At 48.6% G+C, this 23,893-nt stretch overlaps 1 protein-coding gene across 1 annotated transcript; it reads left to right on the top strand.

Annotated features, from left to right (window-relative positions):
* Positions 1-10,016: 10,016 nt before the first annotated feature.
* Positions 10,017-18,585, top strand: slc5a6a (solute carrier family 5 member 6a; the record flags this gene model as incomplete). Its single annotated transcript, XM_080513954.1, has 16 exons — positions 10,017-10,142; positions 10,223-10,444; positions 11,707-11,772; positions 11,865-11,916; positions 11,995-12,062; positions 12,170-12,324; positions 13,029-13,169; positions 13,270-13,399; positions 13,486-13,574; positions 14,874-14,986; positions 15,564-15,631; positions 16,602-16,688; positions 16,781-16,965; positions 17,356-17,459; positions 18,211-18,332; positions 18,424-18,585. 16 exons carry the CDS (start codon positions 10,017-10,019, stop codon positions 18,583-18,585), a joined length of 1,890 nt encoding a protein of 629 aa, XP_080370080.1.
* Between the last annotated feature and the right edge of the window lie 5,308 nt (positions 18,586-23,893).

Raw genomic sequence — 23,893 nt, 5'->3', positions numbered from 1 at the left:
CACAGCTCCAGTGATTGTGATCTACGGAGTGTAGATCTGTTCTGATGTCAAGTAAATCTATTGAGTTAAATGAGATCATGTGACCCGAATGAATGAATGAATGAATGAGTTTAATGAGTCTCCAGTAGAAGGAGCCTTTTGTTTCCATGTCATGAAGAATCAGACGATACGTGACGGTTTTCGTTTTTGTTTATTTGCAACATAAATCTGTTGGAGTTCATTTGGATCGTATGTATTTTATTTTGTTAAATTTCAATGCCGTATTTTCCGGACGCTAGGCCGTGGCTAATTTGTGGATTTTTACGGGCTAAATGTAGATAAATGCTGTTTTTAGCCTCTGTTCCTGCCAGAACCGGCCTTAAAAGTGACATTGGGGATCGATGCGTTCATGTGCATCACGTAAACCAGAGCGCTGGACTCCCCTGGCTGAGGAATCTTCCCCTCAGGTCACGAATCAGCAAATAACTGAATAGAGACTTTATCAACTTGGTGTTTCATGTCTCGTCTCGTAAAATGTCATCGTGTCCTCTGATAAGCTTCACATCGTGTCCTTCTTCTCCTCTCCTTCTTCTCCTCCTTCTCCTCCCTCCTCCTTCCTCCTCCTCTTTCTCCCTCTCCTTCCTCCTCTTTCTTCCCTCTTCTCCTTCCTTCTCCTTCTTCTCCTCCTTCTCCTCCCTCTCCTTCCTCCTCCTCTTTCTTCTCCTTCTCCTCCCTCTCCTTCTCCTCCCTCTCCTTCCTCCTCCTTCTTCTCCTCCCTCTCCTCCTCTTTCTCTCCTCCCTCTCCTCCTCTTTCTTCCTTCCTTTCTTCCCTCCTTTCTCCTTCTGCTCTTCTTTCTCCTCCTCCTCCTTCTCCTCCTTCTTCTCCTTCTCCTTCTCCTTCTTCTTCCTTCTTCTTCTTCTTCTCCTCCTCCTTTCTCCTTCTTCTCCTTCCTTCTTTCTCCTCCTCCTTCCTCCTCTTTCTCCTTCTTCTCCTCCTTCTCCTTCCTTCTCCTTCTTTCTCCTTCTTCTCTCTTTCTCCTTCTCCTCCTTCCTTCTTCTCCTCTCCTTCCTCTTTCTTCTCCTTCTCCTTCCTTCTCTTCCTCCTTCTCCCTCCTTCTCCCTCTCCTTCCTCCTTCTCCGTCCTTCCTCCTCCTTCTTCTCCTTCTCCTTCCTCCTTCTCCTCCTCCTTCTCCTTCCTCCTTCTCTCCTCCTTCTTCTCCTCCTTCTCCCTCTCCTTCCTCCTCCTCCTTCTTCTCCTTCCTCCTTCTTTCTCCTTCTCTCTCTCCTTCCTCCTCCTTCTTCTCCTTCCTCCTCCTTCTCCTTCCTCTCTTCCCTCCTCTTCCTCTTTCTTCTACTTCTTCTCCTTCCTCCTCTTTCTTCTTTTTCTCCTCCTTATTCTTCTTTTCCTCTCCTCCTTCTTCTCCTTCTCTACTTCTCCTTCTCCCTCTCTTTCTTCACCTCCTCTTTCTCCTTCCTCTCCTCCTGCTCCTTCTTCTCCTTCCTCTTCTCCTTCTCTTCTCCTCTCTTCTCCGTCTCCTCTTCCTCTTCCTCCTTCTCCGTCTCCTCTTCCTTCTCTTCTTCTTCCTCTCCTTCTTCCTCCCCCTCTCCTCCTCCTTCCTCCTCCCCCCCCCTCTTCTCCTCCTCCTTCTCCCCCCCCTCCTTCCTCCTCCCCCCCCTTCTCCTCCCCTCCCCCTCTCCTCCCCCCCCCCTCCAGGTAAACACGGGATCATCTGCCTGGAGGACCTGATCCATGAGATTTACTCGGTGGGGAAAAGTTTCCGCGCCGCCAACAACTTCCTGCAGCCGTTCAGGCTGTCGGTGGCGCGCCACGCCTCCAGGGACAAGGCGGGGCTCCTGAAGGACCTGGCAGCCCGGGGCCCCGGGGGGGCCGACGTCAACGCCATCGTCCGGCTGCTCAACTGAGGCGGCTTAGAAAAAAAAACCCCCACTCAAACCCCCTAAAGACTCCAGGTTCCTCCTGCTTCGCGTCGTAAAGAGACGGAGGCCAGTGGCTTTTCTCCGCCACGTCTGTGACGCCGTGAATACAGTTTGTTCTACTGTGGAAATCCAAACATGACTCAGCGTTTTGTGAGAGACTGGCCCAGCGGGGAGCTCGACGAGGAGGAGGAGGAGGAGGAGGAGGGTGTTCCCCCAACACACAGTTTCTGTTTTGTTTTGTTTTTTAAATAAAAAAGGAAATTACACATTTATTTATCCTGTAAAAAAAATAAAAAAAAAAAAATGTGATGAAGCTTGAGGACGACGTGTTAAAAACGCTGGTGTTACTCTGGTGTCACTGAGCTGTGAGTCACCCTGGGGGGGGTGGGGGGGGGGGGGGGTGATGTAATCAGATCACGTGACCTTTCATACGAGGTCCTCGTAGTGAAAAACCGAGGTGGGACGTCTTTAGCCCCTCGTATGTACGTATAAATATACATGGATGCCTGCAAAGCGTCTGATCCAGGAGGGTGACGGAGCAGCTGTTGCCATGGCGACTGATGTGACTGTCCTGGTGCTGTGTTTCGTGTGCTCACAGATCAATGTGCTAATTATAAGAGAGCAGAGGTCTGCGTGTCGCGCCGGAGACTGGAAACGTCTTGTTTCGAAGGATCAAAGCAACGTTTGAACGAGTTTAATAAATAACGTGTAGAAAGGCTCTCAGCGTGGGGGGGGGGGATGTGTTTACACTAAAATGAGCTGTGACTTTAAGGCCTGATCAATCAGGTGTATGGGAGGAAATCATATTTTGAGACCAACCGGATTATATTCTAAAAATGGAGCGAGAAAAACATTTCTATGATCCAGACTCTGCCGGTGTTTCATTAAAATACCCAGTTAACTGTTCTTTTTACACGAAATGATGAATTACTACACGTGTGGACGATGAGCTGACGCCGTGATTAAATATGCATATGAAAGAAAATACAACTTATGTCATAAATGTTGCGACACGTTACGTTGGTATGCAGAACATTTACAGAGATTTTATGCAAATGTATCTCGGTGCCTAAAACCCCAAACTGTGTTTATCTTGCTCCATTTGTATAAGAAAAAAAAAATCAATCTTTATACTTTTAATCTTATTCTTTATACCTTTAACTTGTTTACAGCTGGCCAAAGAGCGACACAGATAAACTAATGATGGTACTAGGAAATAGAATGGTGTCATTCTTTTACAGTTGTGGCAGTAAAACGTCCTGCTGTGTCGTTTCCAGGCTGCACGTGAAATTAAAAGCTTCTAATTGGACAATTTGCTACGGAGCCCCTCTGGTGACATTGGTGAAAAAAATATTGTTGCTTGATAACGCGTGGTCACGCGTTATTAAGGCGTGGGAACGAGATAAATAAGTCGTGGCCACGCGTTATTAAACTGCCGTCAAGTGAGCCGGCACACGATTTTAACTGCGCTTTTATTAACGGCTTTACGGTAAAACACAGGTCGAGGTACGTCCGCAGTGCTGACAGAAAGACAGATTTCAAAATGCAATAAAACGGAATCCTAAATCCTAAAACACCCAATTTCACTTCAGTGCAATACTAGGCATACTCCTTTGTTACTACAAGAAATATGAAAGAATATTACTGTATACATTTGGAGAAAAGTACTCTTAAACTTGGATGTGTTGATCGGAAATGATGGTCTCATCTATTTTCAAATTGCAATAAAATAGAATCCTTAATAGGTTTATGCCTGATTCCACTTCAGGCAGTACTAGACATACTCCTTTGTTACTACAAGCAGCATCAAAGAATATCACTGTAGGAATTTGGAGAAAAGTACTTTTAAACTTGGAGCAAAATAATGAAGGCAAGACCATTATTTTCGACCAACAGATCCAAGTTTAACATTACTTTTCTCCAAATTTTTACAGTAATATTATTTGATATTACTGATACTGGTAAAGGACTATATCTAGTATTGAACTGAAGTGAAATCAGGCATAAACCTATGAAGGATTCCTTTTTATTGCATTTTGAAAACAGGCGAGAGATCATTATTTTCAACCAACAGATTCAAGTTTAAGAGTACTTTTCTCCAAATGTCTACAGTAATATTCTTTCATATTTCTTGTAGTAACAAAGGAGTATGCCTAGTATTGCGCTGAAGTGAAATTGGGTGTAAACCTATGAAGGATTCCGTTTTATTGTAATTTGAAAATAGACGAGACCATCATTTTCGATCAACACATCCAAGTTTAAGAGTACTTTTCTCCAAATGTGTACAGTAATATTCTTTCATATTTCTTGTAGTAACAAAGGAGTATGCCTAGTATTGCGCTGAAGTGAAATTGGGTGTAAACCTATGAAGGATTCCGTTTTATTGAATTTTGAAATCAGACCATCTGTCTTTCTGTCAGCATTGCGGCCGTACGCTGACCTGTGTTTTACCGTAAAGGCATAATAAAAGCGCAATTGAAATTGAGTGCCGGCTCACTTGACGGCAGTTTAATAACGCGTGGCCACGACTTATTTATCTCGTTCCCACGCCTTATTAACGCGTGACCACGCCTAATCAAGCAATAATATTTTTTTCACCAATGTCACCAGAGGGGCTCCGTAATACGCTGATAAATGACCTGATAATAAACCTGAAGCGTGACACCGCGCTGCGACTTCACGGCCCTCAAAACGTGCACGTAAAAAACAGCCCCCGCTGTTAATATACACCGGAAGTGTGACGTCAGGGGCTGACGGACGACGGCCGAACAAATCTGTCGCACATTGTGGATTTGTCGTTTAAATTCCATTGAATTGTTGAATTTTCGCGGTGACAGGACGCGGCGCGGTGACACGAGCGGCGTTTGCTCAGCGTGACGCGGAATTTTCCGAGGGGCCCTGAAGGCAGCAGCGGACTGGTTCAAGGAGAGTGGGCGGTCCGTGCGGCAATGTGCCGGAGGACCGAGGCGCACGCCGCGGAGAACCCGGGGGGACACACGGCGGAGACCAGAGCTCCACAGCGGGGAGAACCAGAGCTCCGAACCGGAGAGAACCAGAGCTCCACACCGCGGAGAACCGGGGGGAACCAGACCTCCGAACCGGGGAGAACCAGAGCTCCACAACCGCGGAGAACCGGGGACAACCGTCAAAGGTAAGCCCGACGGTCCGCCGCTCCACACGTCGCCGGCTCCGGGTCCCGGTCCGGTCCGGTCCGGGTCCGGGTCCCGGTCCGGAGGTCTTCAGCCCCGGTATAACGGCATCGTCCCGGCCGGTGCGTCAATGAGTGACAGCAGAACGTTTCACTCATTCATCGCGCGCGCGGCGCAGCCTCGTGCGGCGTGACACTCTGACATTAATGTTTACGTCCAGTCGCCAGTGACGTCACGGGAGGCCTCGCGCGTGCTGTCACCCTGGTTCTGCCGCTATAACGACATGTATGTTCTTTGCCTGAGGTGACGTCCGTGTGTGTGTGTGTGTGTGTGGTGTTCACGTCACTGTGACGCAATGCTCGGGATGGAGATTTAGGCCACGCCCCCTCCCCGAGTGTCTCCACCTAGAGGCCACTAGCGGTACAGCTCGGCGGACGATCTCGATCGTTACCTCACCGTTCTACCCGTTTTTGTTAAAAAGTGTGTGTGACGCCGCCCCCTGGTGTTCGGAGGAGGTGCAGACGCCACGCTCCTCGCGTACATTCAAACCGTAAATACGCTTTTACGCCGTACAAGCAAACGGCGCGGCGGCGCTGCACCTCGTCTGAACACCAGGGGGCGGTGGAGCACGCCGACGTTTGCAAAAAAAAATGATTTAAAAAGCGCTATAAGCGGCGTAAGCGAACAAGAAGAAGAGGGTTTATTTCGCCCGGCGACATATTTTAAATATCGCGGCTTGACCAACCAATCAGCGGACGGCGGCGTCGTAGCGCCTCCCTGTGGAAGAGTTTGGTACTTCAATGGAATGGAAGATAAATGGGAAATGCTAGAGTGTGGACTTTGTAAGAAATATTTGAAACGCAGTCACATGTTTATAGTGTGTGTGTGTGTGTGTGTGTGTGTGTGTGTGTGTGTGTGTGTGTGTGTGTGTGTGTGTGTGTGTGTGTGTGTGTGTGTGTCAGGCTGACCCTGTTCCTGCAGGTTAAATATTACACGCCGGCTCTTCTGCCTCGTGCTCTTTTACGGCCCGACGCTTAATAATTTGTGAAGTTATTGTCCTCCGAAAGACGGAGCACGAGGTCCCCGACTCCTAAGTAGACCAGCGCACACACACAGACACACACACACAGACACACACACACACACACACACACACACACACACACGGTGCTCTCAAACAGGATTAACTGACCCGAGGTATGTCTCCATTATCAGGCTTCAGTGAACCAAAGTTCCACAGTCGCTATAGAGAAAAGCTAATTATCTACTCAGGAACTCCGGGTTCGTCCTCCTCCTGCTGCTAGCGCAGGAGCTTCTAGTTCTATAGGTCTATGGCCCTGCTCCTCCTGCTGCTAGCGCAGGAGCTTCTAGTTCTATAGGTCTATGGCCCTGCTCCTCCTGCTGCTAGCGTCAGTAGCTTCTAGTTCTATAGGTCTATGGCCCTACTCCTCCTGCTGCTAGCGTCAGTAGCTTCTAGTTCTATAGGTCTATGGCCCTGCTCCTCCTGCTGCTAGCGTCAGTAGCTTCTAGTTCTATAGGTCTATGGCCCTACTCCTCCTGCTGCTAGCGTCAGTAGCTTCTAGTTCTATAGGTCTATGGCCCTGCTCCTCCTGCTGCTAGCGTCAGTAGCTTCTAGTTCTATAGGTCTATGGCCCCGCTCCGCCTGCTGCTAGCGTCAGTAGCTTCTAGTTCTATAGGTCTATGGCCCTGCTCCTCCTGCTGCTAGCGTCAGTAGCTTCTAGTTCTATAGGTCTATGGCCCTACTCCTCCTGCTGCTAGCGTCAGTAGCTTCTAGTTCTATAGGTCTATGGCCCTGCTCCTCCTGCTGCTAGCGTCAGTAGCTTCTAGTTCTATAGGTCTATGGCCCTACTCCTCCTGCTGCTAGCGTCAGTAGCTTCTAGTTCTATAGGTCTATGGCCCTGCTCCTCCTGCTGCTAGCGTCAGTAGCTTCTAGTTCTATAGGTCTATGGCCCTGCTCCTCCTGCTGCTAGCGTCAGTAGCTTCTAGTTCTATAGGTCTATGGCCCTGCTCCTCCTGCTGCTAGCGTCAGTAGCTTCTAGTTCTATAGGTCTATGGCCCTGCTCCTCCTGCTGCTAGCGTCAGTAGCTTCTAGTTCTATAGGTCTATGGCCCTGCTCCTCCTGCTGCTAGCGTCAGTAGCTTCTAGTTCTATAGGTCTATGGCCCTGCTGCTAGCGTCAGTAGCTTCTAGTTCTATAGGTCTATGGCCCTGCTCCTCCTGCTGCTAGCGTCAGTAGCTTCTAGTTCTATAGGTCTATGGCCCTGCTGCTAGCGTCAGTAGCTTCTAGTTCTATAGGTCTATTTGATTTCTGATTGGCTGCTTGGAGAAACACACTTTTTAAAAGAGAGAGAGAAACGACACACTTTCTTCTCTTCTGGGTCGTCAGGTGGTCAGTCGTTTGAGGACGTCTCAGGACGTCTCAGGACGTTTGAGGACGTCTCAGGACGTTTGAGGACGTCTCAGGACGTCTCAGGACGTTTGAGGACGTCTCAGGACGTCTCAGGACGTTTGAGGACGTCTCAGGACGTCAGGGCGATGTGGAGTCGAGGCTCAGTGCTGATTTGTAAGGAAACTTAAAAAGAAGAAGAGAGAAGCGACATTCCTCTGGTGCTCGGAGACGAACTCCAGCGTAGACCGTGAAATGTTCCTTTAATAAGAACAAAGGTTCCTGAAAGGTCATCTCGTCCTCTTTATCGTCTGTCCTCTAAACGACGCCTCTTCAGCAGATTGTCTCCCAGGCAGGACGAGACGCTTCTCTAAAGCTGGAACTCTGTACCTGCTGATGTTCTCCTGGGATGTTCTCCTGGAACGTCCTCCTGGAACGTCCTCCTGGGATGTTCTCCTGGAACGTCCTCCTGGGACGTTCTCCCGGAATGTTCTCCTGGGACATCTCTTGGGACGTTCTCTTGGGACGTTCTCCTGGAATATTCTCCTGGAATGTTCTCTTGGGACGTTCTCCTGGGACATTCTCCTGGAATGTTCTCCTGGGACGTTCTCCTGGGACGTTCTCTTGGGACGTTGTCCTGGGACATTCTCTTGGGACGTTCTCCTGGGACGTTCTCTTGGGACGTTGTCCTGGGACATTCTCCTGGAATGTTCTCCTGGGACGTTCTCTTGGGACGTTGTCCTGGGACATTCTCTTGGGACGTTCTCCTGGGACGTTCTCTTGGGACGTTGTCCTGGGACATTCTCTTGGGACATTCTCTTGGGACATTCTCTTGGGACGTTCTCCTGGGACGTTCTCCTGGGACGTTCTCCTGGGACGTTCTCCTCACGGGGGTAAAAATACAAACAAAAACCTTTTATAAACTTTATTTATTGGTTTTTATTGAAACAAACAATCACACATGAACAAAGTCGAGTTGTTGAATTATTTGAGTAAAGAATTGACCAACAAGCTCAAAACATAAATATAATAATTAAAAACTTCTAGAAGGTGTATGTCTATAGCAGGTTCCTGCTCGGTTCTCCAGCAGGTTCTTCTCCTGAAAACCTGCTGAGTTTCATAACAAGAATCTCTGAGTAACCAGAGAAGAAGAGCAGCGGTGGGTGGTGATCTCCTTTACTGTGTGTGTGTGTGTGTGTGTGTGTGTGTGTGTGTGTGTGTGTGTGTGTGTGTGTGTGTGTGTGTACTGATCTCCAGCTGTTTCTCTGCAGGTCAGGTGTTTTCGGAGGATGTGAAGAGGAAAACGAGCGGAGGAGCAGTTTGTTCTCACAGTGAGTCTCCTGGAAACACAAATATGAACACACACACACACACACACACACACACACACACACACACACACACACACACAGAATCCAGTGTAATGTGACCTGGACAGAAAACTACAACTTCGTCTTCTGAAGCTCAAAATTCCACAATAAGAACCGTTTCCCACCGTTACGATGTCGTCTGCGTACGTGGAGACTCTCCTCCGGTTCTCCTCCGGTTCTCCTCCAGTTCTCCTCTGGTTCTCCTCCGGTTCTCCTCTGGTTCTCCTCTGGTTCTCCTCCGGTTCTCTTACATACATGTTGCCCACTAGTGGCCCGAAATGGGAACTACAGTTTCAAATGTTTCTCGTGTTTCCGTGTGTTTGTGATTTAAAAACTGTGGCTCAATCTAAAGTTTTCAGAAAGAAAGAACGGAAAGCTTGTCGCTACCGGTGGCAGTATTTGGTATTGCAGTATTAACATCTCTAAATATAGTTCTGTATCCCGATAACATATATCCCAAATTTTTTTTTTTATTAGATTTTTTATATATCGATTTTTTTATTTAGTTTCTGTTTAATATTTAAAATTTTTAGAATTTTCAGAATCATTTAAATTATTAGACTTTGTTTAAAATTTGCATTGCATTTTTTTCATTTAATCAATCTATTCTATTTATTTCAGTCTCAATTTTATTAGAAATGTATTATTACATTTTTAGAATTATTTAAATTATTCGAATTTTTTTAAAATTTGTATTTGATCTTTTTTAAATTTAATTTATTGTATTTATTTCAGTCTCATTTTTATTATTATTTTTTTTTAATTTGTATTGGAATTTTTTTTATTAAATTTATTCTATTTAAGTCTCATTTCAGTCAGTCTCAATTTTATTTGAATAATTAGAATTTCTTTAAATTTGTATTGGAATTTTTTTAAATTTATTGTATTTATATTTAATTTATTCTATTTTAAGTAAAAAAAAAAATAAAATTTAATATGTAAAAAAATGAGGAAAAAATGAAAATCATGAGTTTAAAAATCCCAACATGGGATTAAAAAGCCAAAGTGAGTTAAAATGGTCAAAATGTGGTTTAAGATGAAAGATTCCTGTGTGTGTGTGTGTGTGTGCAACTCTTAACCAGCAGCCCTGATGGGTGCACTTTGATGACGTCATCAGCCCCAGACGCTGTGCCTTCAGTTCCCCCGCCGCCCCCCCGCTCCGCCCACCGCCGCCATGGGGGAGGTGGTGCAGATGCACTTCACCACCGTGGACTACGTCATCTTCGCCTTGCTGCTGGTGGCCTCGGCCGGCATCGGCCTCTTCCACGCCTTCTCCGGGGGGCGCCAGCGCACCACCCAGGTACTACCCACCCCACCGTCCCCCTCCACCTTCCACCGCGTTGTGTGTGTGTGTGACCAGCGGGGGGCGCTGTGCTGCAGGAGTTCCTGATGGCCGACCGCTCCATGAGCTGCCTGCCCGTGTCCCTGTCCCTGCTGGCCACCTTCCAGTCGGCCGTGGCCATCCTGGGCGCCCCCTCTGAGGTCTACACCTTCGGGACCCAGTACTGGTTCCTGGGCTGCTCCTACTTCCTGGGGCTGCTCATCCCGGCTCACGTCTTCATCCCCGTGTTCTACCGCCTCCGGCTGTCCAGCGCCTACGAGGTGAGAACCTCCCGACGGTCCGACTGGAACCGGTGACCGGAGGTTGAGTCTTTCATTGGAACGCTTCGTCATCTGTGTGTGTAAAACCGACAGACTGGGCGTTTATACTCACTTTGGAGTATCGAAGTATCGGTACTTCTACTGAGGTACTTCTACTGAGACATCTCTGAAGCTCTATGGTCTCTAGAGCTTAAGCTCTATGTACCTCTGAAGTTCGATGTACCTCTAAAGCTCTATGTACCTCTGAAGCTCTACGTACCTCTGAAGCTCCATGTACCTGAAGCTCTATGTACCTGAAGCTCTATGTACCTCTGAAGCTCTATGTACCTGAAGCTCTATGGTCTCTAGAGCTTAAGCTCTATGTACCTCTAAAGCTCTATGTACCTCTGAAGCTCTACGTACCTCTGAAGCTCCATGTACCGGAAGCTCTATGGTCTCTAGAGCTTAAGTTCTATGTACCTGAAGCTCTATGTACCTCTGAAGCTCTATGGTCTCTAGAGCTCAAGTTCTATGTACCTCTGAAGCTCTATGTACCTGAAGCTTTATGGTCTCTAGAGCTTAAGTTCTATGTACCTCTGAAGCTCTATGTACCTGAAGCTCTATGTACCCCTGAAGCTCTATGTACCTCTGAGGTTCTATGTACCTCTGAAGCTCTATGTACCTGAAGCTCTATGTACCTGAAGCTCTATGTACCCCTGAAGCTCTATGTACCTCTGAGGTTCTATGTACCTCTGAAGCTCTATGTACCTCTGAGGTTCTATGTACCTCTGAAGCTCTATGTACCTCTGAGGTTCTATGTACCTCTGAAGCTCTATGTACCTCTGAGGTTTATGTACCCCTGAAGCTCTATGTACTTCTGAAGCTCTATGTACCTGAAGCTCTATAGAGCTGTTTTCGCTCCCTGAAGCTCTACTTCCAGCAGGTACTTCACCTAACAGGACCTCCCTCGGTCACACATTATTGATTTAGTGTTTCTTGTCTTTAGCGCCGCAGGATAATTTAGTCGTCGTTCTACATGAACTGCTCTACGCTCTCCCTCCGTTTGCTTTGCATGTCTTCAGTTTCACCCCCCCCCCCCCACCCCTCATACTCTCTCTCACATATCATGTCAGAGTTCTGCCTCCTTACCAGAACCAGGACTTACCAGACGTGGTGGTTTAACCAGAGCGACGGTCACGGTCACCTCCATCCGACCACGGAGCCTCTGAGATGACAGACGTTTGATTTGTTTGTCTTTTGTTTTGACGTTGTGTCTTCAACAGTATCTGGAGCTGCGCTTCAACAAGACGGTCCGGATATGTGGGACGGTGACCTTCATCTTCCAGATGGTATCTTCCTGTGCTTTGCTTCTTGGGGGTAAAAAAAATAAGATAGAAACTGGACTTGTGAGGTTGGTAAGGCTGTGGGTTTGTCTCTGCAGGTCATCTACATGGGCGTGGTCTTGTACGCGCCGGCTCTGGCTCTGAACGCAGGTCTGTCACATGTCAAACCGCCGCTTTCCTCAGAGGTTCTGGACGGACTTGATAAGACGTCCCTCTGTTCTCTTGTAGTGACCGGCTTTGACCTCTGGGGGGCGGTGCTGGCTATGGGCCTGGTGTGCACCCTGTACACGGCTCTGGTGAGTTCCACTGACGGTCACTGCTTCAAGGGGTCAGTTTGTAATATGGTGGAGCGGTACCGGTAACGTAACCCCCCCCCCCCCCCCCTCCCCCGTCCGTCCCACAGGGGGGGCTCAAAGCCGTGATCTGGACCGACGTGTTCCAGACGGTGGTGATGTTCGCCGGCCAGCTGGCCGTCATCGTGGTGGGGGCCAGCCAGGCCGGGGGCATCGCCGAGGTCTGGAGGAAGGCCACGGAGGGGAACCGCATCGCCGGGCTCGAGTGAGTGGCCGCCGGGCCGGCAGGGCGGGAGGTTGCTGGTTCCATTCCCGTAGCCGACCACATGCCCAACACTCTTTTATGTATTTATGTATTTATTTATTGCGTGGTCGTTTCGAGGGCGTTTTCGCGCCCCAGAACGTAGAAGGTGACGTGAAGTCGCACGCTAGTTGGACATGGCGACCAGGGTTGCCAGATCTGACTCACCGTTTCCAGCCCAAACAACTTAAAACACACACACCTCAATAAAAACCCCACAACTCTTATAGGAGTAATGAAGAACACGCCATAAACACACAAATGCATAAAAATAAAGTTCGTAGGTAAGGGAGTTTGGCTCTCCAGTTGGGGGATACCCGCCACATCTGGCAACGCCGGTCGGCTTATTTTCAAGTGGTTGTTGAATACGAGCCGGCAGAATCTAGACGAGGTGACGAGGGAAAGAATGGAGGGAGAAAAAGAGAGCCAGCTTTTATTGTGGCGGAGCCGCTTCCTCCGGCGCTCCTCCGTGACGTCGGCCGCGTGTGGAGAAAGTCGGCATTGGCGAGCATTTCCCTGCGGTTTCAGGTGCGGCGCTGCACGTGGCTCTACAGCGCGACTGTGGCGGTTCCGTGGCGTTTTCACCGAGCCGCGTGGGAAATAAACCTTGTTGAACGCTTTATTTAGAAGGATCGAGAGTCTTAATCAGTTTGTCCCGGGCCCCGCAGCCTGAACCCGGACCCTCTGGAGCGCCACACCTTCTGGACGCTGGGAGTGGGCGGAGTCTTCCTCATGCTGGCGCTGTACGGCGTCAACCAGGCGCAGGTGCAGCGCTACCTGAGCTCCCGCTCCGAGAGGGAGGCCGTCATGTGAGGACCGCGCACTTCCATCCGAGCGCCTCTCGTTCGAAGGGGGGTTTTGAACGCTGTCGTGACTTAAGCCCCTCCCCCTCCCCCCCTCCTCCCCCAGGTCCTGTTACGTGGTGTTCCCCTGCCAGCAGGTGGTGCTGTGCCTGGGCTGTCTGATGGGCCTGGTCATGTTCGCCCGGTACGGAGAGGACAGTCCTCTGGACAAAGGCTACGTCAAGACCAACGACCAGGTGAGGCTCCGCCCCCCCCCCCCCCCCCCCCCCCCCTCCCTCTCTCGCCGCCACACAAAGCGCTGACGCGGCGTCTCCCTGTCCAGATGGTGCTGTACTTCGTGATGGACGTGTTCCGGGACCTGCCGGGACTCCCCGGCCTCTTCGTGGCCTGCCTCTTCAGCGGGGCGCTCAGGTGACACAAGAACCTGATTCCATAGAGATGAACACTTCTGAACACGTGGTTGATGATGATGATGATGATGATGATGATGATGATGATGATGATGATGAGGATCCAGGACGACTCCTCCGGTCAGAGTAGAGACGGACACTTGGCGTTGACTTTGTCCTCTTCTATAGTCGGCTGGCAGGACAGAACCTGGACGAATAAATGAACAAATCAGTATTCATGCGCTATAAACTGGAATTAGATTCTCTATAACCGTGTTTTTCAACCTTTTTTGAGCCGAGACGCACTTTTGTCTTTGGAAAACTCTGGAGTCACACCTCCACCTGAAAATGTTAAAAAGTTAAACTGTGTAGCCTCTATTAACAATATAAAGTCTTTCTCATCAAAGTTCTATCAACAGGAATCCAGTAAATCCAGAAAGCAAGGACTTTTTTTAATAGTGCCTCCCTCAGTGTGAAACCTGGACCTGATGGATGAAGAGCTGAGATCCTGGTTTTCAAAAACTTCTCCATCACTGTCACTGACACAGTACTTTGATACAAGATGGTAGCAGGAGGTGGAGATGAACCACACTGACGTCTGTCACTTTACATTTCACCGGCAAAGTTCTGTGCTGCCCTCTAGTGGTGAAGAGTATTTATACAGGATTACTCTGCAACACTGTGAGAGCAAAGGTTTTTTTAGAACAAAATGTGAAATGTGATAATTTCTCACAGCTCAGCTGACGAGATCTGGAGGAAACACCAGTGTGGTTGAAGAACTCTGGTCTATAATGACGCTCATGCAGACAGAGCTAGCCGATTAGCATTAGCCTCATTTACAGCTCAGCTAAATGAAACCAAATTCACACCTTCTAGCAAATAAACAGAACATAAAACACTTGTAGGCCTGTTTGATGAACTGGTAATGACTTTCTGCTTCAACATGTAAGGAGGTTTGACGGTCCACCATCGTCTCATTATTGAAATAAGAACTGGTGACATTAGGACCCCGGAGCCTGACTCGGCCGTCCGAAAATAATGCCCGACAGAAAAAAAAACTTTCTTAAACAGAACACATGACACACTTTACAGGGAATCTATAACACTTTCTCTTCTTGGGTCATTTTTACAAAGTGTGTTTCCTCCAGAAGATTTTCAGTTTGTTCATTTTTCCTGACTTTTGTGCTTCCGACTTTCATTCTAATCCATTTTTTTTAGTTTCAACTCTGTTTAAAGGCTGACGGACTAAATTCCAGAACGTCTTGATTGGACCCCCCCACCCCTCCCCCCACCTCACCCCCCCTGTATTTCTGCTCCGCAGCACCATCTCCTCTGCCTTTAACTCCTTGGCCACGGTGACGATGGAGGACTTGATCAAACCTCATTTCCCCAACATGACGGAGGAGAAGGCGACTCTGCTGTCCAAAGGACTGGGTGAGAAGGCGTGGGACAGGACAGACGCCCGGGCGGAGGGATTCTCCGTCACCTGTCGGAGGCATTTAGGCTCCCAAACACTGAAGCGTCTGTACCGGATGACCAGACGACGAAAGTCTGTCGTCCGTTTGAATCAAGCTTAAAGAAGACGCATGATTGAATAAGTACTTTACAAGTATAATCTTGCATTTGGCCTCCTGGCCACTAGATGGCGCCAGGGTCGGGTTTAACTTTTTCAATTCACACAAACATTACACATTTCCAGCATTGTTAATAAAAAAATAAGTACAGTTTATTTTGCAAGTCGATTTTGAGGTAGAATTCTAAAAATGCTTATAAATAAGGATCGATGTGTTGTTGGGATTTTGACCTGAGGTGATTTAAACTCTATTTGTTACTTCAATCCAGAAAACATGAATTTTTTTCTAAAAGGGACTAATGAAGCTTCTGCTTGTATTTATTTCTATTTATGTTAATAAGAGCCTTCATAAGAGCTCTCTATTTGCTAAAGTACGATCATTTTCACCACTAGGGGGCGTCTCTCAATCTAAAGATTGTGTGTGTGTGTGCTCCACAGCTTTGGTGTATGGGCTGGTGTGTCTGGCTATGGCCTACGTCGCCTCCGTCATGGGATCAGTGCTGCAGGTAATTTATGTCTTTTTTATAAAATCTGAACGTGTGAGACGTCTTAAACAAAGTCTGGAGTCCAGCCTGTCAGTGTTTCACTACTGTGGTGAGGAGCTGGTTTTCTCGTCAGGATTTCTGTACTTCATCGTGGCGGCGTCGCGTCCACGCTAATGCTACCACGCTAATGCTACCACGCTAACACTTTGAACCCTTTCAAGGCCGGTCCTCCCAGCTGGAGCTCTTCTGGACCTTCTTCTGGCCCAGTAGATTCGTAGATTGTTTATATTGCGAATATAATAAACGTGATAATAAATAATAAAGAAATATATATTATAATAAAATAATAAACGTTATAAAAAATACTCCGGGGGCTTGTTTTTTTAATCCAGGGTGCTTGGTCTCCAAGTGGCAAAGCAATTTTGAAGGCTTCATTGCCTCGTTAGCGAGCCGTTAGCCGTTAGCCGTTAGCCTGTTGGTCTGTGTGAATCACCCGTCGCCATCAATCCATACTTCAAGTAGAACTCCTGGTACCGTCTGTTAAAAACTTTCTTTTTCTGAGGAAGTTGTCGGCTCTTCTTCCGTCTCTTCACCGGACCTTTTCCCCTTCCAACAGAAACTTTCCAAACACGTCTGTTTTTTGCTCCTTTTGCTAGCTTGTGGGTTAAACGTTTGGCGCTCAAGTGACCGAGACGTAACCGAGAGAATCCGGTCATTTTTCAAAATAAAAGATCGTTCAGACTCGGATAATAAATATAACGGTTGGGGTCCCCAACCCCCGCCCCAATGGACTGAATTCCGTCGTTGTTTGCTCCAGGAAAATAAGCAACAAACGACAGTAGAAGCCGTTTATACGTCTGTGTGAATGAACACACTTTATTTCTCTAGCGCCAAACAACCGGCAGGCTGATTTCTCCAGGGAGACTTGAGAGTGACTCAGCATTTAGAACTGAGTGACTGACTGTGGGACTCGGCCGTCTTGTGTCCTCAGGCGGCCTTCAGTATCTTCGGCATGGTGGGTGGTCCTCTGCTGGGCCTCTTCTGTCTGGGGATGTTCTTCCCCTGGGCCAATCCCACGGTGAGTCCGTCCTCCTCCTCCTCCTCCTCCTCCTCCTCCTCGTCCTCCTCCGTGGCGTCACGCGAGCGTCGCTGTGCCCTCCTCCCCTGCAGGGGGCGGTGGTGGGCCTGGTGGCCGGCCTCACCATGGCCTTCTGGATCGGCATCGGCAGTTTCGTGTCTCGGATGTCGGGGGTGGCGCCGGGACCCCCGGTCAACGCCACCGACCTGCCGCTGTTTGACAACGTCACCGCCACCGTCATGAGCACTCTGGCCGCTAACGTCACGGCCGCGCCCAGGTAATCAACACCACTGACCTTTGACCCCCCTTTGACCCCCCCCCCCCCCCCGGGTAAGGGGCACGCCATCAGTGAACGGGAGAGCGAGGTCAAAGGTCACGGTCTGCCCAATCGGCTGTAAAACGAAGCACGACTTGTAATGTTGGTTTATTTGATAGTCGCACGTGGCTCTACAGCTCCTCTGCAGCGGCTCCATTAAAACCAATTTATCTGATTTTAACGTTGCTTTTATCAGGATCTGGAGGCGAGAATAAGTTCCTCGCCGAACCAAATAATGATCAACGATGAGCTTTAGTGTGTTAAAGTCAGTCGGTACAATTTGAACAACTGGAAACTGAAATGGCGGCGACGTGAAAGTCGGTAAAGTGGTTTGACCCGTGTTTTCCTCAGGCCCTCGGGAGTGCAGGCGCTCTACTCTCTGTCCTACATGTGGTACAGCGCTCACAACTCGGCCACCGTGGTCTTAGTGGGACTGCTGGTCAGCCTGATCACAGGTGGGTTAGCTGCTACGTAGCATGTGTTAGCTGGAGTGAATTTAAAGCAATACCTTCTATAGGATGCTAAGTAGCATGTTAGCTGGCATAAATGTAAAGCTGTACTTTCTATAGGATGCTATGTAGCATGTGTTAGCTGGAGTGAATTTAAAGCAAAACTTTCTATAGGATGCTACGTAGCATGTGTTAGCTGGAGTGAATTTAAAGCAAAACTTTCTATAGGATGCTACGTAGTATGTGTTAGCTGGTGTTAATCTAAAGCAATACTTTCTATAGGATGCTAAGTAGCATGTTAGCTGGCATAAATGTAAAGCTGTACTTTCTATAGGATGCTACATAGCATGTGTTAGCTGGTGTTAATCTAAAGCAATACTTTCTATAGGATGCTAAGTAGCATGTTAGCTGGCATAAATGTAAAGCTGTACTTTCTATAGGATGCTACATAGCATGTGTTAGCTGGTGTTAATCTAAAGCTGTACTTTCTATAGGATGCTACGTAGCATGTGTTACCTGGAGTGAATTTAAAACAATACTTTCTATAGGATGCTACGTAGCATGCGTTAGTTGGTGTTAATGTAAAGCTGTACTTTCTATAGGATGCTACGTAGCATGCGTTAGCCGGTGTTAATGTAAAGCTGTACTTTCTATAGGATGCTACGTAGCATGCGTTAGCTGGCGTTAATCTAAAGCTGTATTTGCTGTGGAATGCTACGTAGCATGTGTTGGCTAACCCGCGATGTGTTGTCGCCAGGGCCGATGAAGGAGAAGGAGCTGACGCCGGGCACGGTGTTCCCCGTCCTGGGGACCGTCCTCTTCTTCCTCCCGGAGCGTCTCAGAGAGAAGATGTGCTGCGTCACTCCCCTGGACAGGAAGGTGCGGTCACGCCGTCGCCCCCGCGTCCCGCCGCCTCGCGGTACTCGACCTCACTCTTCTTCTTCTTCTTCTTCCTCTTCCTGCCGAGCAGCCCGGCGACGTCGGCGCGCCGCCTTACCAAATGGCCAAGAAGGACGGCAACGGCGTCCCTCGCCACGGCGAGGACACGGCGGACGGCGAGGACCCGGAGGCCCGGGTGGCGACGACGCCGAGTCAGGCCACCCACCACACGGTCCAGGAGACGGCGCTGTGACCTCCCCCCCCCCCTCCCCCACACCTCCTCCTCCTCCACTGATTGTAGATTTCATTTTATTTTGAAGTGTCCCCAGTGGAGCGGGACGAGACGCCCGTCTCCGAAACCACACGGCGTCCCGCGGTCGTCCGCGGCGGCGCCACTCCCGAAACCGAATCAGGTAGAAGTTATCGGATGCGAGATACTTATTTTTGTAGCGACGGAAGAAACCAAATCTCAGAGTGATATTTATAACCAGATGTAATATAAAGAAGGTCGTCCTGCGTCGCCACGGCGACGGAGGAGCGCGTCTATGAGTTGAGAGGTGGAGCTCATCCCGTCGTCCAATCACGTCCTTCCCTCTCCAGCTGGTGTGACTGCGTGTCGCTTCTCTTTCTTTCTTTTCTTGTTTTTTTTTTTTTATTGTCGACTCTACCTTTTTTTGGAATCGGAATTCTTGACGTGGCCGTGTGTCTGTTCGTCCCGCGTCCACCCGCAGGTCCGTCCACCTTCATCCTCATCCTCATCCTCATCCTCGTCCTCGTCCTCGTCGTCTGAACCGAAGGACGGAGACGCAGCAGCTTCCGGCTCCTCTCATCCATCAAGCACCTCCATTCGTTCACCGATTGAACTTTTATTTTGTTTTTTTTAGACTGTTGTTGTTTTTTCCCCGAGAGAGACTGTGAACCCGAAGTCTTATTTTTTTAAAAACTTTACACATGATTTCCACGCGAGGCCTGCTCACATTTCACGGAAATGTGATGCTTCTGTACAAAAACACTGCAGTTTTTGTACAAGTTGGGTAGAATGGAGTTATGTGGCACCGTGGAAACGATACTTTTCTATATTTTCTTATTATTCTAGAACTCGCACAATCTACTGACGACAGCTTTCACCTGAAAAGGTTTTATTTTGTTTGTTTTTGTTTTTGTTTTATTTGAAGTGCCGCATCTCCAATTCTCCCAAACCTACGAGTTTGAAACCTCTGACTGGTTCCTGGTCGTAGAACCTCCTTCATACCTGAAATTACTTGAAGTGTGTGCCTGTAATGTTAGCGATGCCCCGATACTGTCCCTGGTCACGTGACAGGAAGTCGGTGAAGAACCGACGTCCCGTTCTGGACCTGCAACTCCACAGCCCCCAATGGCTCTTCAGCTCCATTGTCGCGGCTCTACAGCTTTTTTGTAGCAACTCTTCAGCTCATCCAGTGGCTCTACAGCCCCTCCGTTGGCTCAGTAGCTCCTCTGTTATGACTACAGCTCACCTCGTGGCTCTACAGCTCCTTTGTAGTGGCTCTACTGCCCCTCTAGTGCCTACAGCTCATTTAGTGACTATGGCTCACTTTTAGGGGCTCTACAGTCCCTCTAGTGACTCTAAAGCTCCTCTGTAGAGGTGCTATATCCCCTCTGTTGTGACTCTTCAGCTCCTCTGTAGAGGCTCTATAGCCCCTCTGTTGTGACTCTACAGCTCTTCTGTAGAGGCTCTATATCCCCTCTGTTATTAATCTACAGCTCCTCTGTAGAGGCTCTATATCCCTTCTGTTGTGACTCTACAGCTCCTCTGTAGAGGCTCTACCGACCCTTGAGTGACTATGGCTCATCTAAGGGCTCTACAGCCCCTCGAGTGGCTCTACAGCTCTTCTGTAGTGGCTCTATTTCCCCTCTGTTGTGGCTCTACAGCTCCTCTGTAGAGGCTCTACCTACCCTTGAGTGACTATGGCTTATCTAAGGGTTCTACAGCCCCTCGAGTGGCTCTACAGCTCTTCTGTAGTGGCTCTATTTCCCCTCTGTTGTGGCTCTACAGCTCCTCTGTAGAGGCTCTACCTACCCTTGAGTGACTATGGCTTATCTAAGGGTTCTACAGCCCCTCGAGTGGCTCTACAGCCCCTCCAGTGGCTCTACAGCTCCTCTGTAGTGGCTCCATGAAGCTCTCCCGGCTCCCACTTATCGAGATACTTGAAGCAGTTTTAATGTTTCTTCTTTCACACTTGCAGGTGATTAAATGAGTCGTTAATAGAAAAATGGTTCAGTCCACTGGAGGAAGCATCACATGCTAACGTGTTAGCATATAAATGACGTTAGCTAAAACTGGAACTAAAGAAAAAACACCGCTAAAGCTGTTAAGTATAATATGAAGATGTCAGCAGTTGTTAATAGTTTTTAAATGTCAAGAAGGCGTCGTGACCTAAAGTTTATTGAACCTGTGATTTCCTGCGACGCAGCATCTGAAGTAGTTGAAGTGTCCTTTCACAATAAAGCACAACGAGCCAGCAGGGCGGCGGCAGCAAGCCGCGGACGCTCTGTGGCCTTTCTCAGTCAAAAACCGCGTGGCACTTAGTAATTTCACCCACCAAAATAATAAATATTGACCAGAACAATATTTATTAATCTTTGTTTTCCACATGTGCAAGAATTCTTCCTGTCAAGCATTCCAAAAGAAAAGAAACGTAGACGAGAGACCCAGAAAGCAGAGAGGCGGCGTGGACTCGTCTGCTCTGGCCGTGCCTTCGCTCCGTGATGCTGAGGAGACGTGTCCTCGCGTCCTAATGTCCTCGTGTCCTAATGTCCTCGTGTCCTAATGTCCTCCTGTCCCGCGTCGTATGGATGAAAAGGACCTGGACGGCGTGCTCGCCTCTCTTATTGTGAAGTTTACGTTCCATGGATGTGTTGGTGTCTCCTGGTGAATCTCTCTCTCTCTCTCTCTGTCTCTCTCTCTCTCTCTCTCTCTCTCTCTCTCTCTCTCTCTCTCTCCTGGTAATCACAGATGCTCTAATGGTGGAAATCAATAAAAAAAAGAATAAACATGTTCTTTATAAACTTCTCGTCTGTTGTGGCCTTCCTCCAATAGATTGATGGGTTTTTGTTGTAGTTTTTTTTTTTTTTACAAAAGTTGTCTCTCAAATCCGCTTTCTGGAGTCATTTTTGTTTGTTTTTTTCCAGTTTTTGGGGATTCTAGAAGCTTTTAGCCGTTAACGTCCCAAAATCTAGTCGATTGTTCCTTGATGACGACATAAAATCGTCCCTGAAGTTTTAATTTTAATTTTACCAGAAACGACCAGTCTAGAGCTACACTCGGTAGAGCGGCAGAGCTATGACCGTAGCGTTAGCCTCGCTAGCATGATAGCCGTTAGCTCACGTCGATGCTAACCCGGTAGCTCCGGGAGCGACGTCGCTGTGACGTGCCTTGTCGCCATGGAAACGGTTTTATGGGCTGTACGAGGCCTCTGTGTGTGACGATCGATCGTCCCTGAAGATTTCACGGAGTTCAGGTGAGTCGTTTTTGTGAAACGTTGGTAAAATACGTGCTAAACGATACGTGGATGAGGAGCGAAGCCAGAGGAGTTGATTCTGACGTCACCACGTGATCGTGATGAATTACTGAGAAGAAATAAGGTGGTGTCTCTCTCTTCCTCTCTCTCTTCTTCTCTTTCTCTCTCTTCCTCTCTCTTCCTCACTCTCTCTCTCCCTTCTCTCTCTCTTTCTCTCTCCTTTCTCTCTCTCTCTTCCTTCTTCTCTTCCTCTCTCTCTCTTCCTCTCTCTCTCTCACACACTCTCTCTCACACACTCTCTCTTCCTCTCTCTCTCTTCCTCTCCCCCTTCACTTTCTCTCTCTCCCCCTTCTCTTTCTCTCTCTATCTCTCTATCTTCCTCTCACTCTCTCTCTTCCCCTCACTCTCTCTCTCTTCCCCTCACTCTATCTCTTCCTCACTCTCTCTCTCTTCCTTCCTCTCTCTCTCTCTCTCTCTCTCTCATCTTCCTCTCTCTCTCTTCCTCGCTCCCCCTCTCTCTTGTCTCACCTCCTTCCTGAACTCTATGGTTTGAATCCCTCCTCCACCTGCTTTTCTCTCTTCCATCCCTCTATCATCCCTCCCTCCCTCCCTCCATCCCTCCCTCCCTCCCTCCATCATCCCTCCCTCCATCCCTCCATCATGAACAAACCAAAGCACCTAAAGCCGTCCTGCTGGCAAAATGTTCAAACGATCCAGGACCAGAACCTGGTCTGGCTCCGGCCTCACACCTTCTCCTGACTTCTACTTTCCATCCCGTCTTCTCGCTGCATGTCGGTCCTCTCCTCCTCCCCTCTCTCCTCCCCCTCTCCCCCCCCCCCCCCTCTTTCCTCACCGGTCTTCCTCAGACTCAGCAGAGAGGAGTATTTTCCTCACGGCTCCATAAATCAGCTGTAATGAGCAGGAGATAGTGAAAATATGTTGATGGGCTCTCCTCTGGGGGGGGGTGGCCTCTCCTCTGGGGGGGGGGGGGGGGGGGGGGGGGGGGGGCAGACGTGTTGGATGGCCGCAGGCGTTCCAGAGGAGTAACGAGCCTTTAAATGGCCACGGCTGTGATCCAGCGCTGACCTCTGACCTCCAGCAGGAAACTGGTTCTGCTTTCTAACTGGACTCCTGCAGGTTTATCAAGGTTCTGCTGGAGGACTGGAAGGTTCCTCTCTTTCTCTCTCTGTTCTTCTTTTTCTTCTCTTTTCTTAAAAAACAACAATAAAAGAAGAAGAAATTACTACAAAACTACAAAACTACAACTGTGAAACTGTGAAAGTTCTGTTGGTTCCTGTTCTATTCTATTCACTTCTACTCTATTCTATTCTATTCACTTCTATTCACTTCTATTCTGTTCTATTCTATTCACTTCTATTCTATTCTATTCTATTCACTTCTATTCTATTCACTTATATTCATGTCTATTCTATTCTATTCACTTCTATTCTGTTCTATTCACTTCTATTCTATTCTATTAACTTCTCTCCTCTCCTCTCCTCTCCTCTCCTCTCCTCTCCTCTCCTCTCCTCAACAATCTGGTCTCTCAGTCTGAAAACAATCCGATCAAAGTGACCATGTAAACCCACATGGCTCTATTCTAGTCACACGGCTCTATGCTCTCCGTGCCGTCGCTCTACTGGCGCCACACCTCCTCCAGTAAAACCTGGTTCATACTGCTGGTTCATACTGGCTCCAGAGCAGTGTGGCTCCAGAGTGGTGTGGTTCCAGAGCAGCGTGGTTCCAGAGCAGTGTGGCTCCAGAGTAGTGGTTCCAGAGCAGCGTGGCTCCAGAGCAGTGGTTCCAGAGCAGCGTGGCTCCAGAGCAGCGTGGCTCCAAAGCAGCGTGGCTCCAGAGTAGTGGTTCCAGAGCAGTGTGGCTCCAGAGCAGTGGTTCCAGAGCAGCGTGGCTCCAGAGCAGCATGGCTCCAGAGCAGCGTGGCTCCAAAGCAGCGTGGCTCCAGAGTAGTGGTTCCAGAGCAGTGTGGCTCCAGAGCAGTGGTTCCAGAGCAGCGTGGCTCCAGAGCAGCATGGCTCCAGAGCAGCGTAGCTCCAAAGCAGC

Source organism: Blennius ocellaris (genome assembly GCF_963422515.1).
Source record: "Blennius ocellaris genome assembly, chromosome: 18".
Lineage (NCBI taxonomy): Eukaryota > Metazoa > Chordata > Actinopteri > Blenniiformes > Blenniidae > Blennius > Blennius ocellaris.
This window is presented reverse-complemented; position numbering and strand designations above follow the sequence as displayed.